Consider the following 19,092-nt stretch of genomic DNA (forward strand, 5'->3'; position numbering starts at 1 on the left):
TCATAGAAAGACGATAGTCAAACTTTCTCCTCAACCTGGAAACACAGGTGAGGCTGATGAAAGCAGCATTTAGTATAAAACCTGGCTTTGGGGCTTGGTTAGTTAGATCATGTACTTGCAAAGCCAAAAATACAATGAACTGCTAAATAACTGCTCATTTCTCTGCTGCGTGTTGCTTGGTTCAGATTGCAATCTTAACCACAATTAACCACCTCACAAAGGAACTTTAAGGGAAGCCACCAGGGGAATCTACAGCAGACAGCAGGTAAGTAATTCCTTGATTCCTGATACCAGAGAAGCCACTCAAAGTAATATTTACTGACAGTGGGGGTGGAGCATAATTTGACCAAAAACAGAAGTGCTTTCTCTATGCCAAGTGACCACTCTCGTAAGTGAAGTGAAACACGCTGTTAGTTAAGCAAAATTAAGCCTGGATTGGCCTTTGGGAAAAGAAAGAAAAATGAAGCAAAAGGAGAAGAGGGCATTTGTCCTGCACGCTTGGACTGGACACGACGCAGTTGGGCGCTGTCCTCCCGACCTTCACATGGCCCACCCATGCTAGTCTTCCTGGGGTTTCGCATGTGCGGGCCTCTTTGCCATGGGACGTCACTGGCATGCTCTCTATGAACAGTGCAGTAAGCACAGAGCAAAAGGAGTGAGCACGACCACTAGTCAATGTCACAATCCCTTCCCACGGCCCCACCCTGCCCCAGAGGAGATCGAAAGGGGACTTACCGCCACTGAGAATAATGACAGCTATAAATATGGCCAAGTCGCTGTCGTCTAATTCCAGTGCATTGAACTTCACAGCAAACTCAAACTTGGGTTCCATAAAGTCACCAAAGGGCTTTCTCAGGCTTTTTAGAAACTCCCTGGTCATGAATCCTTGGCCTTCTGATATGAGAACCCCATCTTTATTCATCAAGGAGGCCAGCATGGTGTAGATGATCTCGTGGACGCCATATTTCAGGAGGGTTACTTGGTCGTTCAAGTCGAGGTTCACGAAACCAGGGATGCTTTTGGCGTACTCTGTGATCTCCTGCACGGCCTCCACAGAGCGGAACTGACACCCCTGGAAGATGCGGATGGCCACCTCTTTGCTCTGCTCCTGCAGGGGGGTGATGTGTTTAAACTTGATTTTATCTTCTCCCATCATTAAGGAATTCATGTCATAGATGACAAATGGCTGCAAATAAAAAGGGGAAGGCAACTGAGTTGGAGATATCTATTCACAGTGAACACCACACCAGTTCAGAAAATTGGCCATATACGTTCACTTTGCTAATATCTTCATAAAGTCGAAGTTACTTAATAATGAGAAAATAAAAAAAAAATTTTTTTAAATGAGGGAACATTGATTTACAATGTCAGATGGGATTTAGAGGTCTAGGGTCTCCCCCTTCAGGTGCTGTTGCCATACCACATCTACCCACCCAAAGTCACCACCTCCCTCTCCTCCTTTGTTCTTGCCACTTCATAGTCCCAGTTCTATGGTCAGATTTTTAAGATTATTAATTTGGCTTTATCTGACCCTTTGTTTTGTTTCTCTACATTTCGCATATATGTGACACCACTGGATATCTGTTTGAGAAAATACTCATCTCCTTATTACTCCTCTTCCTTATTACCTCTTTATTACTATCTTCTGGGATCAAACACATTTCACCAATTTCAGTCCTTTGCTTCTACAGACACCACAGCACTTTATGACTGGCTGATAGTTCCAATTTCTGTTGTTTGGAGAGTCTTTGTTGTTGATTTTTATTTATTTTTATTTTTTCTCCTCCTCCCCCCACTGATGATTTTAAAAATGATACAAAACCTGCTGTTTGATTTGCCTTTCCATGGACTATGTTATTACATTACTTTCAATAAAAAATAATTTCAGCAACTAAGGGCTGAACAGACACTTGGACATAAAGTCATCTTGCAGTTTTAGATTAATTCTACTCAGATCATAAATGAAACACAGCGTGCATATAAAATACATTTAACTATAAAAAAATCAGATTAGAAATACTGAGCCAAGAAAACTTCTTTTTCTTCTATAATGCTTTGGAAGCAACCTTTCAGAAAGCAGACACTTAAGGCCTGCGGGTAGGTGCTATGAAAGTGGCAATATACAAAAGTGTTTTGAATTTATTTTTCAAAAGAGCTGTTTTCGGTGTCAAATAATCAATAAAAGGCGGTCGGCAGTTACTTGGGGTTGTGAGAGGCTGCTTTCAAATGTAAGTTGGCTTGTTATGAAATGATCTCTCTTTCATAAACATGTAAAGAACTGAACAAAAGTTCGTGGTGATTGTGAAGTTCTTGGGTCGACCCTGAGGAGGGAGAGCCTTTATCTACAGAGGATGCTCTGAATTATATAAGGAGTTATCTCCAAGCTGAGTGTGTGGGCCTACAGCACTAGAATAAGGACGGAGGGTATCTGGCCTTAGCTATAGCTCTATGGTTAACAATGTGGCTTTAGGAGAGTCATTTATCTTTCTCATTTGGGGGAGTGAATTAAACTGGAGCTTCCTCTCCTCTCGAGAGAATTCTAGTTGCATTTCTCAGAAGCAATGTGTGTACAGGTGGAGTATATATGTACATGTGTTGTGTGTGTGTGCATGTGTGCATGTGTGTAGGGGAATGTGTGGACACACAAGCATGGACACTGAGCATGAAGTCTCCAAATGTAAGACAGTATCTTTTGGGCAGAGATGCTGAAAACTCTCCTGGGTGGCAAGAGGGAGGGGGGAGAATGAGTGGCAGCACAGGCAGCTTCAAGGCCGGCAGCCTGGAGGCTGTAGAGACTCCAGCTAGTCATCTCCACGCGCATCTATGGCTCCCACCAAACTGTCTTCTCCACACAGAAGAGCAGTAACCGCAAGAGCTTGTAGATGCTGAAGAGATTTCCAAATCTGCCTATTATTTCAATAGCATTTGCTGGAGTTAGCCTAGAAATTCTTACTTTTTTTTTAAATGAAAAAATTCCTATCGAATAGTATTCTTTAGCAAACCCCAAAGGAGTGCAGATGTGAGGACCCAAGAGTAAGTCTGCCTGGTGGCTCTAACTAGTTCTTCAAGGGAATCAGCAGTCCCTTCCCATTCTCCCCTCCAGTATCAGGATTGATATTATGGGAGAGAAAAGAAGGGCAGCGTAGACGGCCCATCTATGAAGATGTGCCGATTTTCCACTGTGTCAGAGTTTAACCATTAGAAAAGTGGGCGAGCCTGGAGATGTCTGTGTCATTCAGGAGTTTTGTCTTGTAATCTATGGAAATAATTTACCGCAGGAGACGCTAATGGCACAGGCACTGGCACGTGTATGTGTGCAAGTCACATGAACAGAATGTCATCGCCTCATCCCCTCCTGGAGGACTGTACCCAGAACTTCCTACTTCAATTTTTGGATGAGCTTCTGCTCAACCATTTGGCAGCTTGGTACAAGATGTATGCATAAAATTCTTCCACCTCCATGTAAGCAATTTATCTGGAACTGTGCCCTGATAAATCACCCTGTGACTCTTCCCCTCGACTTCCCCTGTCCCCTCATATAAAGCCCCAGGTTCCTGTTTTTGAAACTCTGTGATAATTGAACATAGGGCACAAAATCCTGCTAATTTTCTCTCCCAATTTAACAACAATGTGACTTTAACCCCTTGGCAATCAATGTTGGTCAGGATTTCCTGGCAGTAAACACTCAAGGACAGAGAAGGGAATCAGCGGCCCCACCATCATGCCAAACCATTTCAGTTTTTTTTTTTTTTTCGTAATCCCTTCAGCCTTCTAAAAAAGTGGTAAACTGGCCGAGAAGTCTAGGGATTGACTTGCAAATGAACACCACGTGCAGTGCAGTTTTGATGTTTCCTAGGCACACTGGCTGATGACACTGTCTGCATGTGTGAAGCCTGCACTGATTCTGTGGGCTTCCATGTTGATCTGTCCAACCGCAAGAGCAAGCACCAGTCACGACCTGCCTTTCTTTGCCATCAGCTCTAACACTGCAGTAGTTAATGTGCACATTTCACTGAGGGACCTCATTACCCTCAAACTCAGCGGAAAGACAGTGGCCCACCTGCTTTAGGGAGAGCTGATCACTTAAAACCATGGGTGGAATTTGACCCTGTAGAATTTATCTTGAACCACTGAGTTAATATGACAGTCCTGATAATACAGCCCCATGAAATGTCCTTCACTTCCACGCCTCGGTGTTTTCTATGAAGCCAAGAGAAGACTTCCACACTCCATGAGCTTGCACCACATCACCTATGAACTGCCCTTCTAGGAGCCCTAGTCTTCAGGTTTGGTTTTGACGACTTGACCCCTCTCGTGGGGGGCTAACACAATACTCATCGTCAGTCACTACAGGCCATGGTCAGAATAAACCTCCCGCCCTTACAAGAAGGAAGGCTTAATTATACATAGCACATTGTCAGGGATGGATGGAAGTTTTGTGGGACACAAGGCGTATACCCTTATTGGAATCTTCTTTAAGAAAAATAATTCAAAACTATAAGAACAAAACAGCTCAGGCCCTTTCAGAACATAGGCAAGGCTCAGTGCAAGGTGGGACGACAAAGTCTGAGCTTCCTTAGCTTCATGGTGAATCTGCCTCTGGTTAGTAAGAGGCTTGTAGCAGGAAAATGTGAGAATGAAAGAAGAAGAAAATGGCACCTGAACACAGTATTTCTCAGGAAAGTAATTTGGTTTCTGTAAAGGGAAATTAGTTTTCTCTGAAGAGAGAGTTGACCAAAAAATTTTATTTTCATTTTTTAAAAAGGTTCCACATCTCAAAGCCAACATGGGAGTAAAGCTACTATTTTAGACAGATAATTAAATCTAGTTATAGACCTACTGTGTGCCTCCTACACATAACACAAGGGTCATGGCTTCACAATGAAAATAAAGTAGAAGGAAAAAAGGTTACTATTTTGAAGGGAGAAATGAGTATTCCTTAGTCATCCAATAACATCAACATTTTAAAATGCAAGCTATCGGGGCCTCCCTGGTGGCGCAGGGGTTAAAGACAGCACTATCAAGCTATCGCCAGCCACTGCAGCATGAGTTCGATCCCCAGCCAGGAAGCTGACCCACATGGCGCAGCAGACCTCTCCTGTCTCCCCCTACTCCCCTCAACAGTGTATTTCAGTAGATCTGCCTGTTCTGCTCCCCACTCTGTCTCTGGTGAATCCTCTCACCCCCCGAAACCTCCGGCTTATGTCCCAGTTCTTATATGTATAAATGAATGGATCTTTAAAAAAAAAAATAAAATGCAAGTTACGAAAGGGATTATACACAAACCATCTATATGTACAGCTCCTTCTGGATAACAGAATAATAAGCTAACAGAGATAAACAAGAGTCAACCCACAAAGCATAGATTATTCTGGTGATTTCTCTGATTTGGGAGATTGAAATCAGTGCAGTAGACACACTACCCTGAGCAAAGGCTCAATAAGAAACAGGCATGTTTAGGGCCTGTCTTCTTCATTTTGCTTCCTTCTTCCTTTTTATCCTTCTGACCGACTTTCACCCTTTAGACACGCTGGCTACATACACTAGGTGAATGTTAACCCCAAACACAAGGCTTGTGTTCTGGTTTCCAGCCCCGTGGCTGAGAACCATGGCATCTGCAGGACTAAGGAGGTCTTCAGAAATCCCCGTTATCATTGTTCTCTGTGTGACTACACCCAGCGGAGCCAAGAGACTTCCCAAGTCAGAGGGCTCTTGCAGTCGCCCCTGGCTACAACTCAGCTCTCCCGCCTCTGAGTTCTCGTCTCCTTTTATTGCCTTCTACAAGATCTTCCCACTTTTCCTTCTTAAACAGAACAATCCTGTGAGGAACAGGGCTCTGAGAGGAGGCGCCCTACACCTGGGGACCCTGGAGGCAGTGCTCTGAACTCTTCCCAGAGCTGCTGTTTGCGACACAGTCTGAGTATGCAAGTCTATCAACTGCAATGCTGTTTTCCTGCACGGTTTATAGGTTTAAGACAAATAAAAACTTAAGAAGAAGAATCTTTCACACTCTAATGAACTAGCACATAACCACGGTTTTAAAAAACCAAAATCATCTACTCCCAGCCAAAACGTCACCAGCTGGCAAACACAGGCATTGGCCTGATCTTAAAAAACAAAACAAAACAAAAAAACCCTCAAGTGTTTTTCTTTTGAACTATGTAAAATAGTTATGTTACAGGGCAGGGTGACGGGGGCAGGGTGACAGGTTTGGGGGCTCTGGGGTTCCCCTGTTCCCCTGTCCTGTAACAGTTTCTTTTTTATTTATTGTCTGAAAGAAATATAAAGCTATATAACAGGTTCAGATCGGTTGTATCTTTAGTTACTCCTGATGGCCCTGGCAATAAAGCAATTAATTTTACTACCATTACTGATTTATGGTGATCATCCCGGGAGCCTAACTTACAAAGCCCCACTATCCTGCTCTTTATACTGGGGCTCCTGAGCCTCCTGCCCTGAGAGTTTAGGAGCAAATTTCATCTCACTCAGGCTTTGCCACACATAAAGGGGAAAGAGCTGTAAGTGGGAGATTTAAAGGGACAAACGCCTTTCCAAAAGATTGAGTTACTAAATCTGATGGCCACTGTAAAGTTTAAATATTAACATTTAAATGGGTACAGAGCCGTTTTCACAGAAGTTTATATTTCCACATTGTTTTTGTTATTCAGTAGTGTCTTATTTCATACACTATTTAGAAAAACCATTTTTATGACGGCACTGGCTTGCTCTGGTAATTATAAAAATAACGACTTCACATGCTGCAGCCTAAGCAACGAGATGCCTCAGGACCCAAAGTGCAACAATGCACCAATAAGTTTTATTCCTCACTGGCGGAGAGACAGAGCAGCCAAGGCCTCCCCATCTCTCAATATGGGGTGAAGTTGGCAGGCACACCAAGGGCTCCTCTACTTAGGTCTTATGGCAAACTACAGTGCTGGAGATGGGTTTTGAAAACCACTCTCTGTTTATTTTCGTCTACAAACATGGGATCATGTGACCACGATAGGCGCAGTGTGATCATCACATCCAGGTAATAGCAAACACCAGGACTTCCAAAGTCCATTCAGTCCTCAGATTGCCTTCTGTGACAGAGCACCCCAGTGCTGCAGAGTCAGGAGTCCCAAGTTCAGGAGGATCTCTGAAAGACAGACCTGGACTGGGTCAGGCCACCCCGAGGGAAACAGTCTGTGGTGGGAGTCAGTGGCGACCCTACGTGAGGGTGGCTGGACACTCTCTCTCCTAAGATTTTCTCTGCATGTCTGGTGATCTCACATCCTGCCTTTCCTAGCCCTGAGCCTGAGATTCCCTAGCATTATTCTTTCACGTAAGACAAAGAAAAATAGGGTGATCTTATTACAGAGATATGATATAAAAGGTAAAAAGATAGCGGGGGAGCAGAAGCATTTGCTTTATCTGTTCGCTTATCTGTTTTAAGTGAACAGTGGCAGAAGGGGATAAGATAGGGGAGAAGGAAGTTGAGTTGGGGAGGGAAAGACCTGGTTGACCTGGAGGCAAATGCTGGCACTGGGAGGACAGGAAAGGTGAGGTTGTGGCCCAAGTCAGGCAGCAGAGGCCATGGTGGAACAGAGCCATCTGGTAAGATTCATGAAAAGCTCTTCAATGCAGCCACTTTCCAAGGTCTGCATAACTGGCCACTGCTGCCCGAGCAGCCTCCCCCAGGGCTGGCCTGACCACCCCTCATGACATCAGCGCGAACAGGGTGTCTAATGAGACCCAAACTGCTCTGCAACCATCCTGGCCACTTTTCACATCCCCCACCCTCTCAAGAGCACATGCCTCTGCAAACTTTTCCTATCGATGTAAATCTGCACTTTCGAAAGTTCTGGCCAAGAGATAGCAAAACACCCCTGAGATGGATGCTATCAAATGAATAACAGGGCCATGTAAGATAAAAAACAAATCTCTCGTCTCATTGGAAATCACATTTTGGATTTTCTTTTCCTCTCCCCTATTCCTCTCTGAACTATTTCTTTCCACTAGTGCTTAATTTGATTTTGCAAGATAAGGAGAAAAGAGAGAGCCAAATAATTCTATTTCGATATTATATAATCAGGGAATGGATTATTTTAATTTGACCCAGTCTCTCTTTCCTTTCCAGACCCTAACAGGAGGCACTTCAGCTCCATCCAGATCATATGATGGCCTGAATAACCATGTCCTGGTTGGTGAGCAAATACTGGGCTAGTTAAAGGCTTTCTGTTGAAAGTCCAGAATTTCAAAGGGCATGAGCAGCAGTTTTTAATTCAATTAAGCAAATACATTCTGAGAACTATTATAGGCAAAGCACAGCCCTAGTCATTATGGGAGGGGGGCATGACAAACATTTGGCCTCCCAACTTGAGGAGACTATCATCAAGGATTTGGCAGCCCTTTCGCTTAAAATAGCTCAATAACTATCAATTCTATAGTCTACAATTATCTTATTTTTAACACAAAGATTTTGAACCAAGAATCAACTGGCATGAGGTTTTAAAGTGGAGTGGGCTCTGTGTCCTTCAGTAACACACACAACAGCATGTTGGCTATGGGAAGTGTAAATTTAAATTCCTGACTACTGGGGAAATTAAAAATAAAACCCTTCCTCCTATCTTTCAGGTACTATTAAATTGATCGGATTTCCACCAGGGATTGCAGGTCTGGATAGGGAGATAAAGAGGCAAGAAAGCAGTTCCTGGAAACCAGGGCGGCTGGAAGCAAAACTGTGGTGTAAACAGTTTGCTGTAGAGCACTCTCCCTGCAGGTGGTGCCTGTCAGCTCCCACGTCTGCCACTTCACCAGCCACTTCACTCTAGTTGTCCTTTAATTTCTCTCCCACTAAATGAAAGTGGTTTTACTTCCTATCATCAAATCAGCTAGCAGAGGTCTTCACCCACTTTGGTTTTGCTATGCCCTGGTTTTTTCATGTAAGGAACTCAGACTCGGCCTCCCTAGGGTGCATCCTCTGTGGGCCAGGTGGAAAATTCCTAAAAATTGATAAAAATGAATCCCAACCAGGGATGTTTCCTCCTGTGCAACTTTCCCAGCAAGCTGGTCCCCTGGGGCAGCGCTAGCCAGGGGAGAAAGCAGTTTCCCCAGAGGACAGGCGCTCAGGGGCACCGAAGTCGGAAGGCCTTCCACAGCCCTGGTCCATCCCCACCTAACCGCATGACACAGGGCAAAATGCTCCCCCTCTCTGGACTTCAGTTTCCTCAATCTTAAAAAGAGGACAGTAGCAGCAGCCATAAAACGGCTGTGTATCTTGAATATAACAAATGTGCGAAGTGTTAAAAAACAACTGGGTGAGTACAACACTGTTAGGTAGCAGCCACCTCTTGTGCAGCCAGAGAGCTCACTGTCTTCTTGGCACTTGGCTCTTTACACAAACATACCTCACAGGAGTTTTCTTTTTCTATAAGCTGATTCTACTCTTATTATTTAAGCTAAAAGGAAAAAGTAACTTCCTCCAAATGCATTAAAGACTAAGAAAATTTTCTCAAAAATATAACTGAGTGGGGAAAAAGTCAAGCAAGTATTCGCTTAAATGTCTTGAAATTTGAAAATAAAGGACCCTGTAGGAGCTTTTGAGGCCTGGGATGGTGTCTTCTGAATGTGCTCTGTGGCTCTTACTATCCTGGAAACCTGCTTCAGATACTATCAACAAAACCAGACCCTGCCTGTAGGGACTTAGGTATGGAGAGGCAACCCAGGTCCACTGCAAGTTGAGTGTAGGGTAGGGCTAGCATTCAGGTGTGGCTGTGTTTTATTTGAATACAATCCACATTACTTTCTCAGCCACTTATCAGGACATGTTTTGGAAAATCTGACTCAGTAGCAAATGTAATTCACACCAGGATTTCTAGACAGTGTCAGTAATGAGGCTGCAGACGTTTGAGAATGCACTGCAATAACCCAGACAGTGCAAAGTCATAGTAAAATGACAGGGCTTCTAGTATCTGAGAGCAAGCAAGAGAGTGCCAGAAGGAAAGAGAAAAACATCATATCTGGAATGTATTTTTATGCCCCATGGGGAACTTCCTAAGAGGTAACTCTAGCAGTTCTCCTAAAAGGTAAAATAAGGGGACCAAACACCTTTCGCTAACTCAGGTCAGTCCCTTCCCAGAGAAAAGCAGGGTTGCTTGAATGGATGAAGTTGTGGCCAGTTATTTTGATGCCATGAAGAGAGGTGGGTCCTGAGGGGATGGCAGGGTTAGGAGAGTTTGAGTTGATTCTTTAAAGTTAAGATAACCGGTACATTTTAATAATATTCTCAAAGTTCTCATTAGGAGAGCCTCAAGGATGTTTTTCCTCTTCAAAATCAAGTGTACTTATCCTGTCTAAAACATCTCCTTTCCTGTATTTCAGACCCAGCCTGAAATCTGTAACAGCCAACAGCTGAACACAGTGGGTGTGTAACCTGGTAAATCATTGACTCAAAGGGAAAAAAAACAACAAGCCCGGTCCCCCCAATGAAGACAGCAGAAGAGAACTAACTGATTTGTCTGTAGTCTTTCCTGTCAAGATGGCCCTCGCCTTTGCTTTGGTCAGCGGGAAGGACTTTATGTATGAGTCATACAAATGTTTGGCGAGGGCCCGGAGATCAGCAGACTCTGGGTTCAGCTGGTCGATATCGCTGGAGATCTCCGCCAACAGCTTCTCCTTCTCGGCCTGTGGCATCCGCCCAAACCTGATGGCTACAGAGGAAGAGAAACGACAGGATGAATCACTGAATTATTGCAGCTCCAAATGCACACTGCTCTCCCCCAGCCTGGTGCCCACAGAGGAAAAGCCCCTCCTTCCTCCCACCCATCTCAAATTCTAGTTTCTATCTGCAACTTTGCATTTCACAACAATAGCAGAGGCAATCAGTAAAAATTAAATTGTTCACTTCCTAGATTAAAAAAAAAATAAAAAAGGAATGCATGATCCTGCCAAGATGAGAGAAGCCAAGAAAGCCAAGAAAGGGAAGCATGTTACTTGAGATAACTAAGAGCTAGCTCCTATTCATCCCTCAAGACCCAATTCAGGGCTTCCCCGGTGGTGCAGCAGTTGAGCACTGGGTTGTAAAGCTGCCCGCAGCCTCTGCAGCGCCAGTTCAATCCCCAGCCACTGGGTGAGGGTCCCACATGGCGCGCAGATCTCTCCTGCCGCCCGCCGGCTGCTCCCCTCAGCAGTGCACTTTGTCCTCTGCCTGTTCTGCTCCCTGCTCTGGCTCTGGTGAATTCTCTCACCCTCCCGCGCTTCTGACTGTACCCAGTGTTTCTATAAATAAATCTTAAAAAAAAAAAAAAAAAGACCCAATTCAAACATCCCTTCTCTGGGAGGCTTCCCTGACTGCTACTTCCTTTCCCTGTATGCCCACAGGCCACAGTACATACTTCAGTGACAGCAACTTCACACTGTGCTTTAAGCACTGTACATGCCTGTACACCAGAAGGCTAGGGACAATGTCTTACTCCTCTTTGTACCCATGACCAGGCTACTGTCCTTAAAAGATCAATGAATGAGTCATCAGGAATGAAAGGAAGGGACAGTGAGAAATTAAAAGCTGTACTGACACAGGCTTTGTTCTCAGGGATCTGTACTGTCCATGTTATAAAGCAGTATGCATGCACACATTAGGTCAGAGAGCACTTTTACATTTAGTGGACTGAAGCCATAATTATCCCACTGGCTCTCAGGACTACCACTTGACGCTCTTCCGCCAAAAAGACATTTCCTTAACGTTTGGCTTCCTGTGGGGTGAAGAAGTATGGAAGAAGAAAACCTAATGAAGACAGACAAAGAAGAGTTTGGGGCGGGGAACCATATTATCTGTAATTCTTTCAAATTTAGTGATTATTTTTTCTTCCTATCAACACCATATGTAAAATAAGGTGGCTTTCAGGCCACACTTTGGACTCTGCATTTCCCCCCAAAAAGGGCATTTGGTCCTATTATTACAGCCCTATTATTACACTGCCCACCCAGCATTGGAGTGCCAACTCCAGAGTTGTGTCTATACATCTCCACCCCTAGCACTTAGCTGCCTGTGGATACAAGAACAAAAAAATAGGCAGTTGCTTGCTGTAAGTCATTATGCTACAGGCAGTATTTCAACCATAAGACATAAAAGTACATGAAACGTTCCCATCTGAGTACTCAGAGAATTTTATTCCGAATTTGCTAGAGAAGAGATTGCTTTGCACACGAGTCTCAAATCCATAAATTTATTTCAGTTGAACTTAAAGAAGCTTTATCGCCAACTAGCACAGTTGTTGGGTTGCAGGGGCCTCCTTAGAGGCTTCTGAGTTAGAGGGGAGGAGAATCTTACCTCTCAGTCAGGATTCCCTTAAATGAAATTAGCCTAGATCCATCCTATCCTCTCAGGACCAGTGACCCTTTCAAATGGAAATCTTTAAACACCACCATTTGGGGTTGATAGTTCTTGCCTCCCCACTCACTCTCCCCCCTTCTCTTTCTTTTTAGCTCCACAGGGACGGGCAACAGCTACTCATGTCCTGATCTCAGCCACCCACCCCTCTGCCCTGAGCTGTGTCTAGGTCCCACGGGACAAGATCTCACACCTCCCAGCCCTCATGTCAGTTCTGAACCTCAATGCTCCCTCTTCTCCCCCATGTGACCTCTGCGAAGACGGAGTCTTGCTCGCTTTGTATCCTTGGCTCTAGGGTAATGCTCTGCCTGTACTCAGTCCTTGTAGAGAAAACCAGACAGCAGATTCCCTGGGACCCCTTTCCTGTGATGTGCTGCAGCCTCTTGCTTCCTTGTATGTCCTGCTTGTCCATCAGTAGTTTTGGTCGGGGAGGGAGTGAGGCAGAGAGGGAAGTGAGAGCACCCTGGCATCGTTTGATATATTTTGCTATAACCCCCCACACCCAATTAGAAATGTACCAAAAAGTTGGGTTTGGACAGTTTAGAAAAAACTTGCTAAGTGTCGGGCTTCTGTGGTGTGGCTGTATCAGCTGTGCATGTGGGCTGTTCTACTAGATTGCTAACGACACAAGTACCAGGTTTTCTCTTCTTTGTTCCTGGCTGCAACAAATATACACAGTAGGTATGCAATACATGTTCATGAGTTAAATTACACGCAATTAGATTAAAAAACAGAAAATGAGATAGTATGTATACTGGGGAGTTTGGGCGCATAATCATGAGAGAAAGCACCTGGTAAGAATTATGGCAAGTTAAAAGTAGAAGAAATTTTGGTGTAAAACTTGTCAAAAATCAGTTCTATAAATAAAAGAGAGAGATTTTTGTGGCTGGAATCACCAGGCATCTGCTACTTTTTGACTTTAGTTATTTAATAGCACACGCAGTACTGTCGCTGCACTCAGTGAACAGTTATTGAGCACCTACTATGTGCCAGACATTGTTCCAGGCTCTGATTACACTCTCACAGGTAATAAATTAATTATACACAAATGTTCACATGCCCAGGACAGCACTTTTTTCTTAATAGGTAGTCAAAAAAAGGTAAACAGCTCAAGGCAGCCACTTGTTACATTTGTTATTCATGCTTTTCCATAACTAACAAAAAACAATAAAAACCAACTCTAAACTATCACTGTAGAACTAGGAGATAATTAAGCAAAAGCATTTTTTATTATAGTCTAAATAAAATGTGAGCTTTTACAAATGGAAATTTTCCCCAAAGGCTAAATTTTAACAAATATTCTGTCTTGTTAAATGCAACTATTATATAGGCGGTTTTAGCATTTTTACACACCCAAGATTCAACAAAAGGAATGAAGAATACATCCCTTTGGTTGAACTAAATCTGCATAAAGCATACAGAAATCTGAAGTTGCAAAGACAATTTCTTGTGTGTATGCAAGTTAAGGGAGAAAAAGCCAATTTCATTTTGTTGCTCTTGAATGCAACATAGCAACACTAACCTGCCTCATGTAAGGTGTGAGACAGGAAGCACAGGAAGTGCTGACCACAGTGGTTGGCACACAGCGCACACTTAACAAACGCAGCTTTTGTTACTTGTGGATGAAGGGGTCTGGGCAACAGTTGCTATGAATTACAGACCAGGATGGCAACCCTGGTGCCTCCCCATAAAGAATGACCCCAGAAAATCTCTCCCATCTCTCTGCCATCCATTTGTTTAGGGAATGGGGTTTGTCAGTAAGTAATTCTTGATCTTCACTGTCCATACATTGGTGGAGAGTCTGAGAACCAAGAAGAGGGAGCGATCCTCCCTTTGGCTTGCTGCTTTCCATAAGACTGAAGTTAGAGCTTAGAAATACAAGAGAATGTTCTAGATGGGGGGCCAGAAATATAAAGGCTGAGTGTGTCCACAGACAATTACATCCTTCTCATTTTTCTAACACTGCTTAAAAGGCAAAAGGAAAATGCCCTGTGTTCCACCAAGACTCACTGGAAGGGAGTGAAATGAACTCCGCCCTCGAAGGAGCCACAAGTCTACTTTCTAGTGTGAGTTCAGTGGAAAACGAGGTCAGTGGCCGAGTTACCTGCTCTTCGATTGCTTTGTTTCCAGGATGGGGGATTAAGAAAAGAAGATATCCAAGATTCCTTCTTTTAACTCCAAATTTGCTTCTAAAATGTGTGTCACAAATCTGTGACACATAGTACTGGGAAACACGCTATGCTCTCTCTGTTTTGAAGTAATATTTATCCAGTCTTAGCTGCTTTGGGGAAAAAAAACAAAAGGGCACATTCTGTTTTGGAGACTAAGCACCTGTTATGCACAGTAACTTCTAAAACATTGGCATTCAGAGTCCTATTCAGGATTACTAACCATCTACAGATAGTTCAAGTATCTTGGTTCAAAAAGTCAATACTCCAGCTATAAAATGAGAATGATAATAACAGGACCTATTGTATGGTGAATGTGAAGATGAAAAGACTTACTATATGTAAAAATCTTAAAATGGTGACTGGAATAGGGTAAGTAAGTGCTCAATAACCTTTTATTAGTTTAAGTTAAGTTAATAACAGAATCAGCATGCACCCTTCAGGAAGAATAGGTTTGGTAGAGGCTCATTAATTGCTGAGAGAGCACAGCAGCATACCTTCATATAATATATTCTTTCTGAGCTGAATGCTTCTCATTACCAGCACATGACAGTCAACGTTGTGTACTTAGTACGGAGTGAGTGATCACACAAGACTCAAGCCCATGGAATATTTAAATATACTTCTACTGGACAGAGAGCTGACAACCAACTCATGTTTCTGAGTGACAAGTTCTAAAAACACCTACTTAGCTATAGGAACTTTAAAGACAAATGCTACTTCTTTACCAAGATTTTAAAGCAGATTTTCAAAACAATATTTAAATTTTTGTAAAAAAGGAAGGAATAAATTGAGTATCGTCAAAAACAGTTCTGCCCCCCAACATCTAAGGGGTACACTGGTGATCACATCAGTCTCTGTCTCATGGTCAGTTTTCAACTTTTAACAAGTTTATTTTGCAAAAGTCTTATCACATAAACAAGATTGACATGACACTACTGCTTTTTCTATAGCTATTGCCAATAAGTTATGTTTTTCCACTGTGCATTTTGAGGTTTTGCAGGATTGGGCAATGAAATAACCATCATTTTCTAGCCTCCTCTAAAGCAAAACAAGGAGCAGCCTTAGTGCCAGTATTAAGCTATTTTCAGGCAGGGCAGGCCTTCTCCACACTATCTGTAGAGGACATTTAAACCTCTGTCCAAAGTAGAGATGAGCAAAATGTCCCTGTCTCACCTCTGACTCAATCTCCCATTCCTGCAGTCTCACCTGACACCACTTCATTCATCCACCGAACACCTGGCAGATGCAGTGCTGGCTGGACGGGGCCGGGATCCAAAGGCCGGAAGCCTGCGTCTAGCAGGGGCCAAATCCTTGCTGTCCTGGATCCTTTCTTACCAACAAGTGGGTGCTGAAGGCTCCCACCTTAATGTTACCCCTTCAAGTTATCTTTCCTCCACCACTGGAGCTGCTGACAGTGTTGTCTTCTCTCTCTGCCACCAACTATTTACCTCTCAACCCACCATTCTAGCTTTTGCCCCATTCAAGTGCACCGAAATGTTGCTCTTAAAAGTCCCTAATGCTTTTCTCACAGCCAGATCTAGGGGACTCTTCTAACTGTCATCTCACTTGATCTTGCTAGTGTTCCGCCAACTCCCCACCCCCTTTAACATTGTTGATTGAACTTCTCCACCCTTGAAAAATTTCTCAGGCTGGTTTCTGCTTTTCTGGTCCTATTTTTCTGCCTGCAAGTCCCTCTTCCTTCACTTTCATTCTTTTGTTCTGAGTCTGATCTTCTCTCTCACAAAATGTGCAGAGAACTTGCTCATTCTTTCCTGAGACATGGATCTTTATTTTTCCACTTCTCCCTAGATTCTGTCATACATGAATGCTGCAACACCAGTGCACTATAAACTGGAACTTTCAATTTTGCTTCCAAACTCCCTCCTCTTTCTGTTTTCTTCTGGGTTAATTCATTCTATTGCCCAAACTAGACGAGATCTCTGCTCTCAGAGGCTTGTAGTCACGGGTCACTGCTCTGCCATTTCTCTCAATTCATTTCTCCTCACCCCTCCCAATGCCTTAGCTCATAACAGTGCATTGGCCTGGTGAATTCCTCTGATTTCCCTTCTCTAAGTGATCCTGTTCACTGCTGTCAGTGTTTTAGTTTTTGGTGATATAACTCAGATCACTCCCTTGCTTTATAAGATTAAGTATGGTGTCAGAAAGGTATAAAGAGGAAGAGGGGGCATTAGAAAAATCTTACGGAGGAGAGGACATCTGAATGCCAGGCAAAATTTTGACAGGGAGCCGCAGGACGTAACAGAGGCCCAGAGGGATTCCATTGCGGGCATTTTGCAGAAGACACAGTTGCCTGACATGTCAGTGGAGAAAGGGTGGCTGGAGGAGGGGGCATGAGCTGGGGCATCACCAAGGTCAGGGGCTTGGGTACCACAGCCACCGCGTGTATTCATGATATTCAGGACTTTTTACTGTTGAATTTTTGAGAGCTAACATCTGGGTAATTTTCCTTATACTACACGGAAGACTAAAGAAAGAAAACGTCCTATGTTGAATGTTCAATTTGCTCGTCGCTCAGGCTCTCTTCTTTTTCAATATACAATAGAGCTTGTTTACAAGGAAGGAGAGAACGACCTGGAAAACACTGAGTGGCACAAACATTTGTAAAACCATTTTTGTGGATTTTTATGAAGCTGCTGAGAAATTATTTTGAAAGCTGTCAGCTCTCTCTCTTTTTTCTTTAACTGAAGAAAAAAAAAACATCTTTTATGTAATAGGACATCCTAGTCAGCAACTGACATTTTACTAATTTTTATATTTATGAAAAATATAATTTGTATTCAGGACTCAGTAATATAGGGAAAACAACCTAAATCAATTCTTTGCTTCAGACAATTATTTTAAATGATAGCCTACAGTTACTATTTTATTATTTGGTTCATACATGAAAAGCAACTCAACATATGAAATACTCACTAGTTAAAATTCCTTTTTTAATTTTGAGATTGAAGTAACAGTGCATTATAAGATTAGATAAGTTTCAGGTATTCATTGTTGAAAATCAACATGTATATATACTTGGGAAGTTTGACATTGTAAGATACAGAACAATTTGGTGGAAAGGTGAAAAAAACTCAGCGAGGTGGCTTGTTTTACACAGAATCACAGAATTTCCAAAGCTGAATGGACTTGGCAATCATTGATTTCAGTGATTCTCCAACAAGCTTTCCCCGGGATTCAGGGTTGCTTGAAGGTTATTTCAGAAGTCTCCTTCAAAGCTGGGAGTGGGTAAAGAAGAAGCTAGATACATCAGCTGGAGTAGAAACAGAAGTAACACAGAATGGAGTAAAAATTATCTCTTCTCGTGTGTGCTGAAGATGGCATGTGCTGGTTTTGGCATGATTCTTGGTCCATTCATATAAAACACTAATAAAAATGCATTCTAAATGAATGGAAATCTCATTCTGTGGGCCTCACATTGGCCAAAACAATGAACTTTGGACAGTTATCACAAACTCTCAGAGAACTTTGTATTTGGAAATGTTAGCAGGATAACAGGCAACACAAATCAAAACCTAGATATTGAGTTTCCTTTCTTGGGTATAGGTCAAATGGATGTTTTCTTTTTCTGGGGAGCAAACACAGTCCCATCAAATCCTCTGAGAAGGGATTACTGAGTCAGGTTTGCAAGCCTGTTAATGTCAAATGCCTAAGTCTTTGATGCCAGAAAATTTAATTTTTTTTAACCTTTGCAGAAAGAGCTAAATGAACATTTCAAGACTGCTCCTCTCACTAAATAGAAATTTATTGCCACATGAAGTCAAAAGATGACCTTATTATCAAGTTCATGGTTGTTTTCTTTTGAACTTTTCTGGGAAGAGAAACTTATATTATCAATACTATATATGGTTGGGCTTTAAATATTAGTTGCCTTAAACAATGAACATGTGCAAGCAGGGCTGGCGTGCTCTTCTAGGCTACCTTAGGGGTAATGACCTCAAAGTCAAAGATTTCTTCATATAAATAAAATAAGCTTATTGCAACTTGATTGCATCACCTAAAATATAACCCTTGACTTTAAAACAATGTGCCCTTATGTTTTATGAGGTCTGAAATGAAAAGAAAATGGATGGATTTATACCAGCAAAGTATTTTGCAACCAGTGACTGCATCATATACTGTGACACAGCAGATGTGATCAATTGTCGAGGAAAATTGGACCAAATTTCCATCTTGTCCAGTTTAGCTGATACATCTATTCAAAATGTTTTTGCCCTTAAAGGAAATGACCCCATGTTCATGATATTAATATAATCTTATAAACTACTTTTAAGGGTAGCATATCAATCAGTGATCTCCAAATAGCTTGATAATTTTTACTGTGAAATCCAAACATAAGCGTGATAGAAAATGTAATTTTCACAGATGCCTTAGAGTCCTTATCGATGAAGACTGACTTCAAAGATTATTTTCTTAACAGATCAGTTTTGAGAGAGGTGGAGGCAGAACAAAGAAAAAATAGGAGAGCCAAGGAAATGAGACTTTGGATTGAATTTGATCTCATTGCATTTTGTATTTCTTGAGCCCAAAACA

General features: G+C 42.6%; 1 protein-coding gene across 1 annotated transcript in view; it reads right to left on the minus strand.

Moving 5' to 3' along the window:
* PPARG (peroxisome proliferator activated receptor gamma) overlaps positions 1 to 19,092 on the minus strand; it is a 66,457-nt gene that overhangs the window by 14,775 nt on the left and 32,590 nt on the right. Inside the window, exons 5-6 of the mRNA XM_084248115.1 lie at positions 10,492 to 10,691; positions 736 to 1,186 (exon numbers count right to left, since the gene is read on the minus strand). Coding sequence (XP_084104241.1) covers positions 736 to 1,186; positions 10,492 to 10,691 — 651 coding nt within the window. The remainder of the gene's footprint in view (positions 1 to 735; positions 1,187 to 10,491; positions 10,692 to 19,092) is intronic.

Source organism: Talpa europaea (genome assembly GCF_964194135.1).
Source record: "Talpa europaea genome assembly, chromosome: 11".
In the NCBI taxonomy this organism is placed as follows: domain Eukaryota; kingdom Metazoa; phylum Chordata; class Mammalia; order Eulipotyphla; family Talpidae; genus Talpa; species Talpa europaea.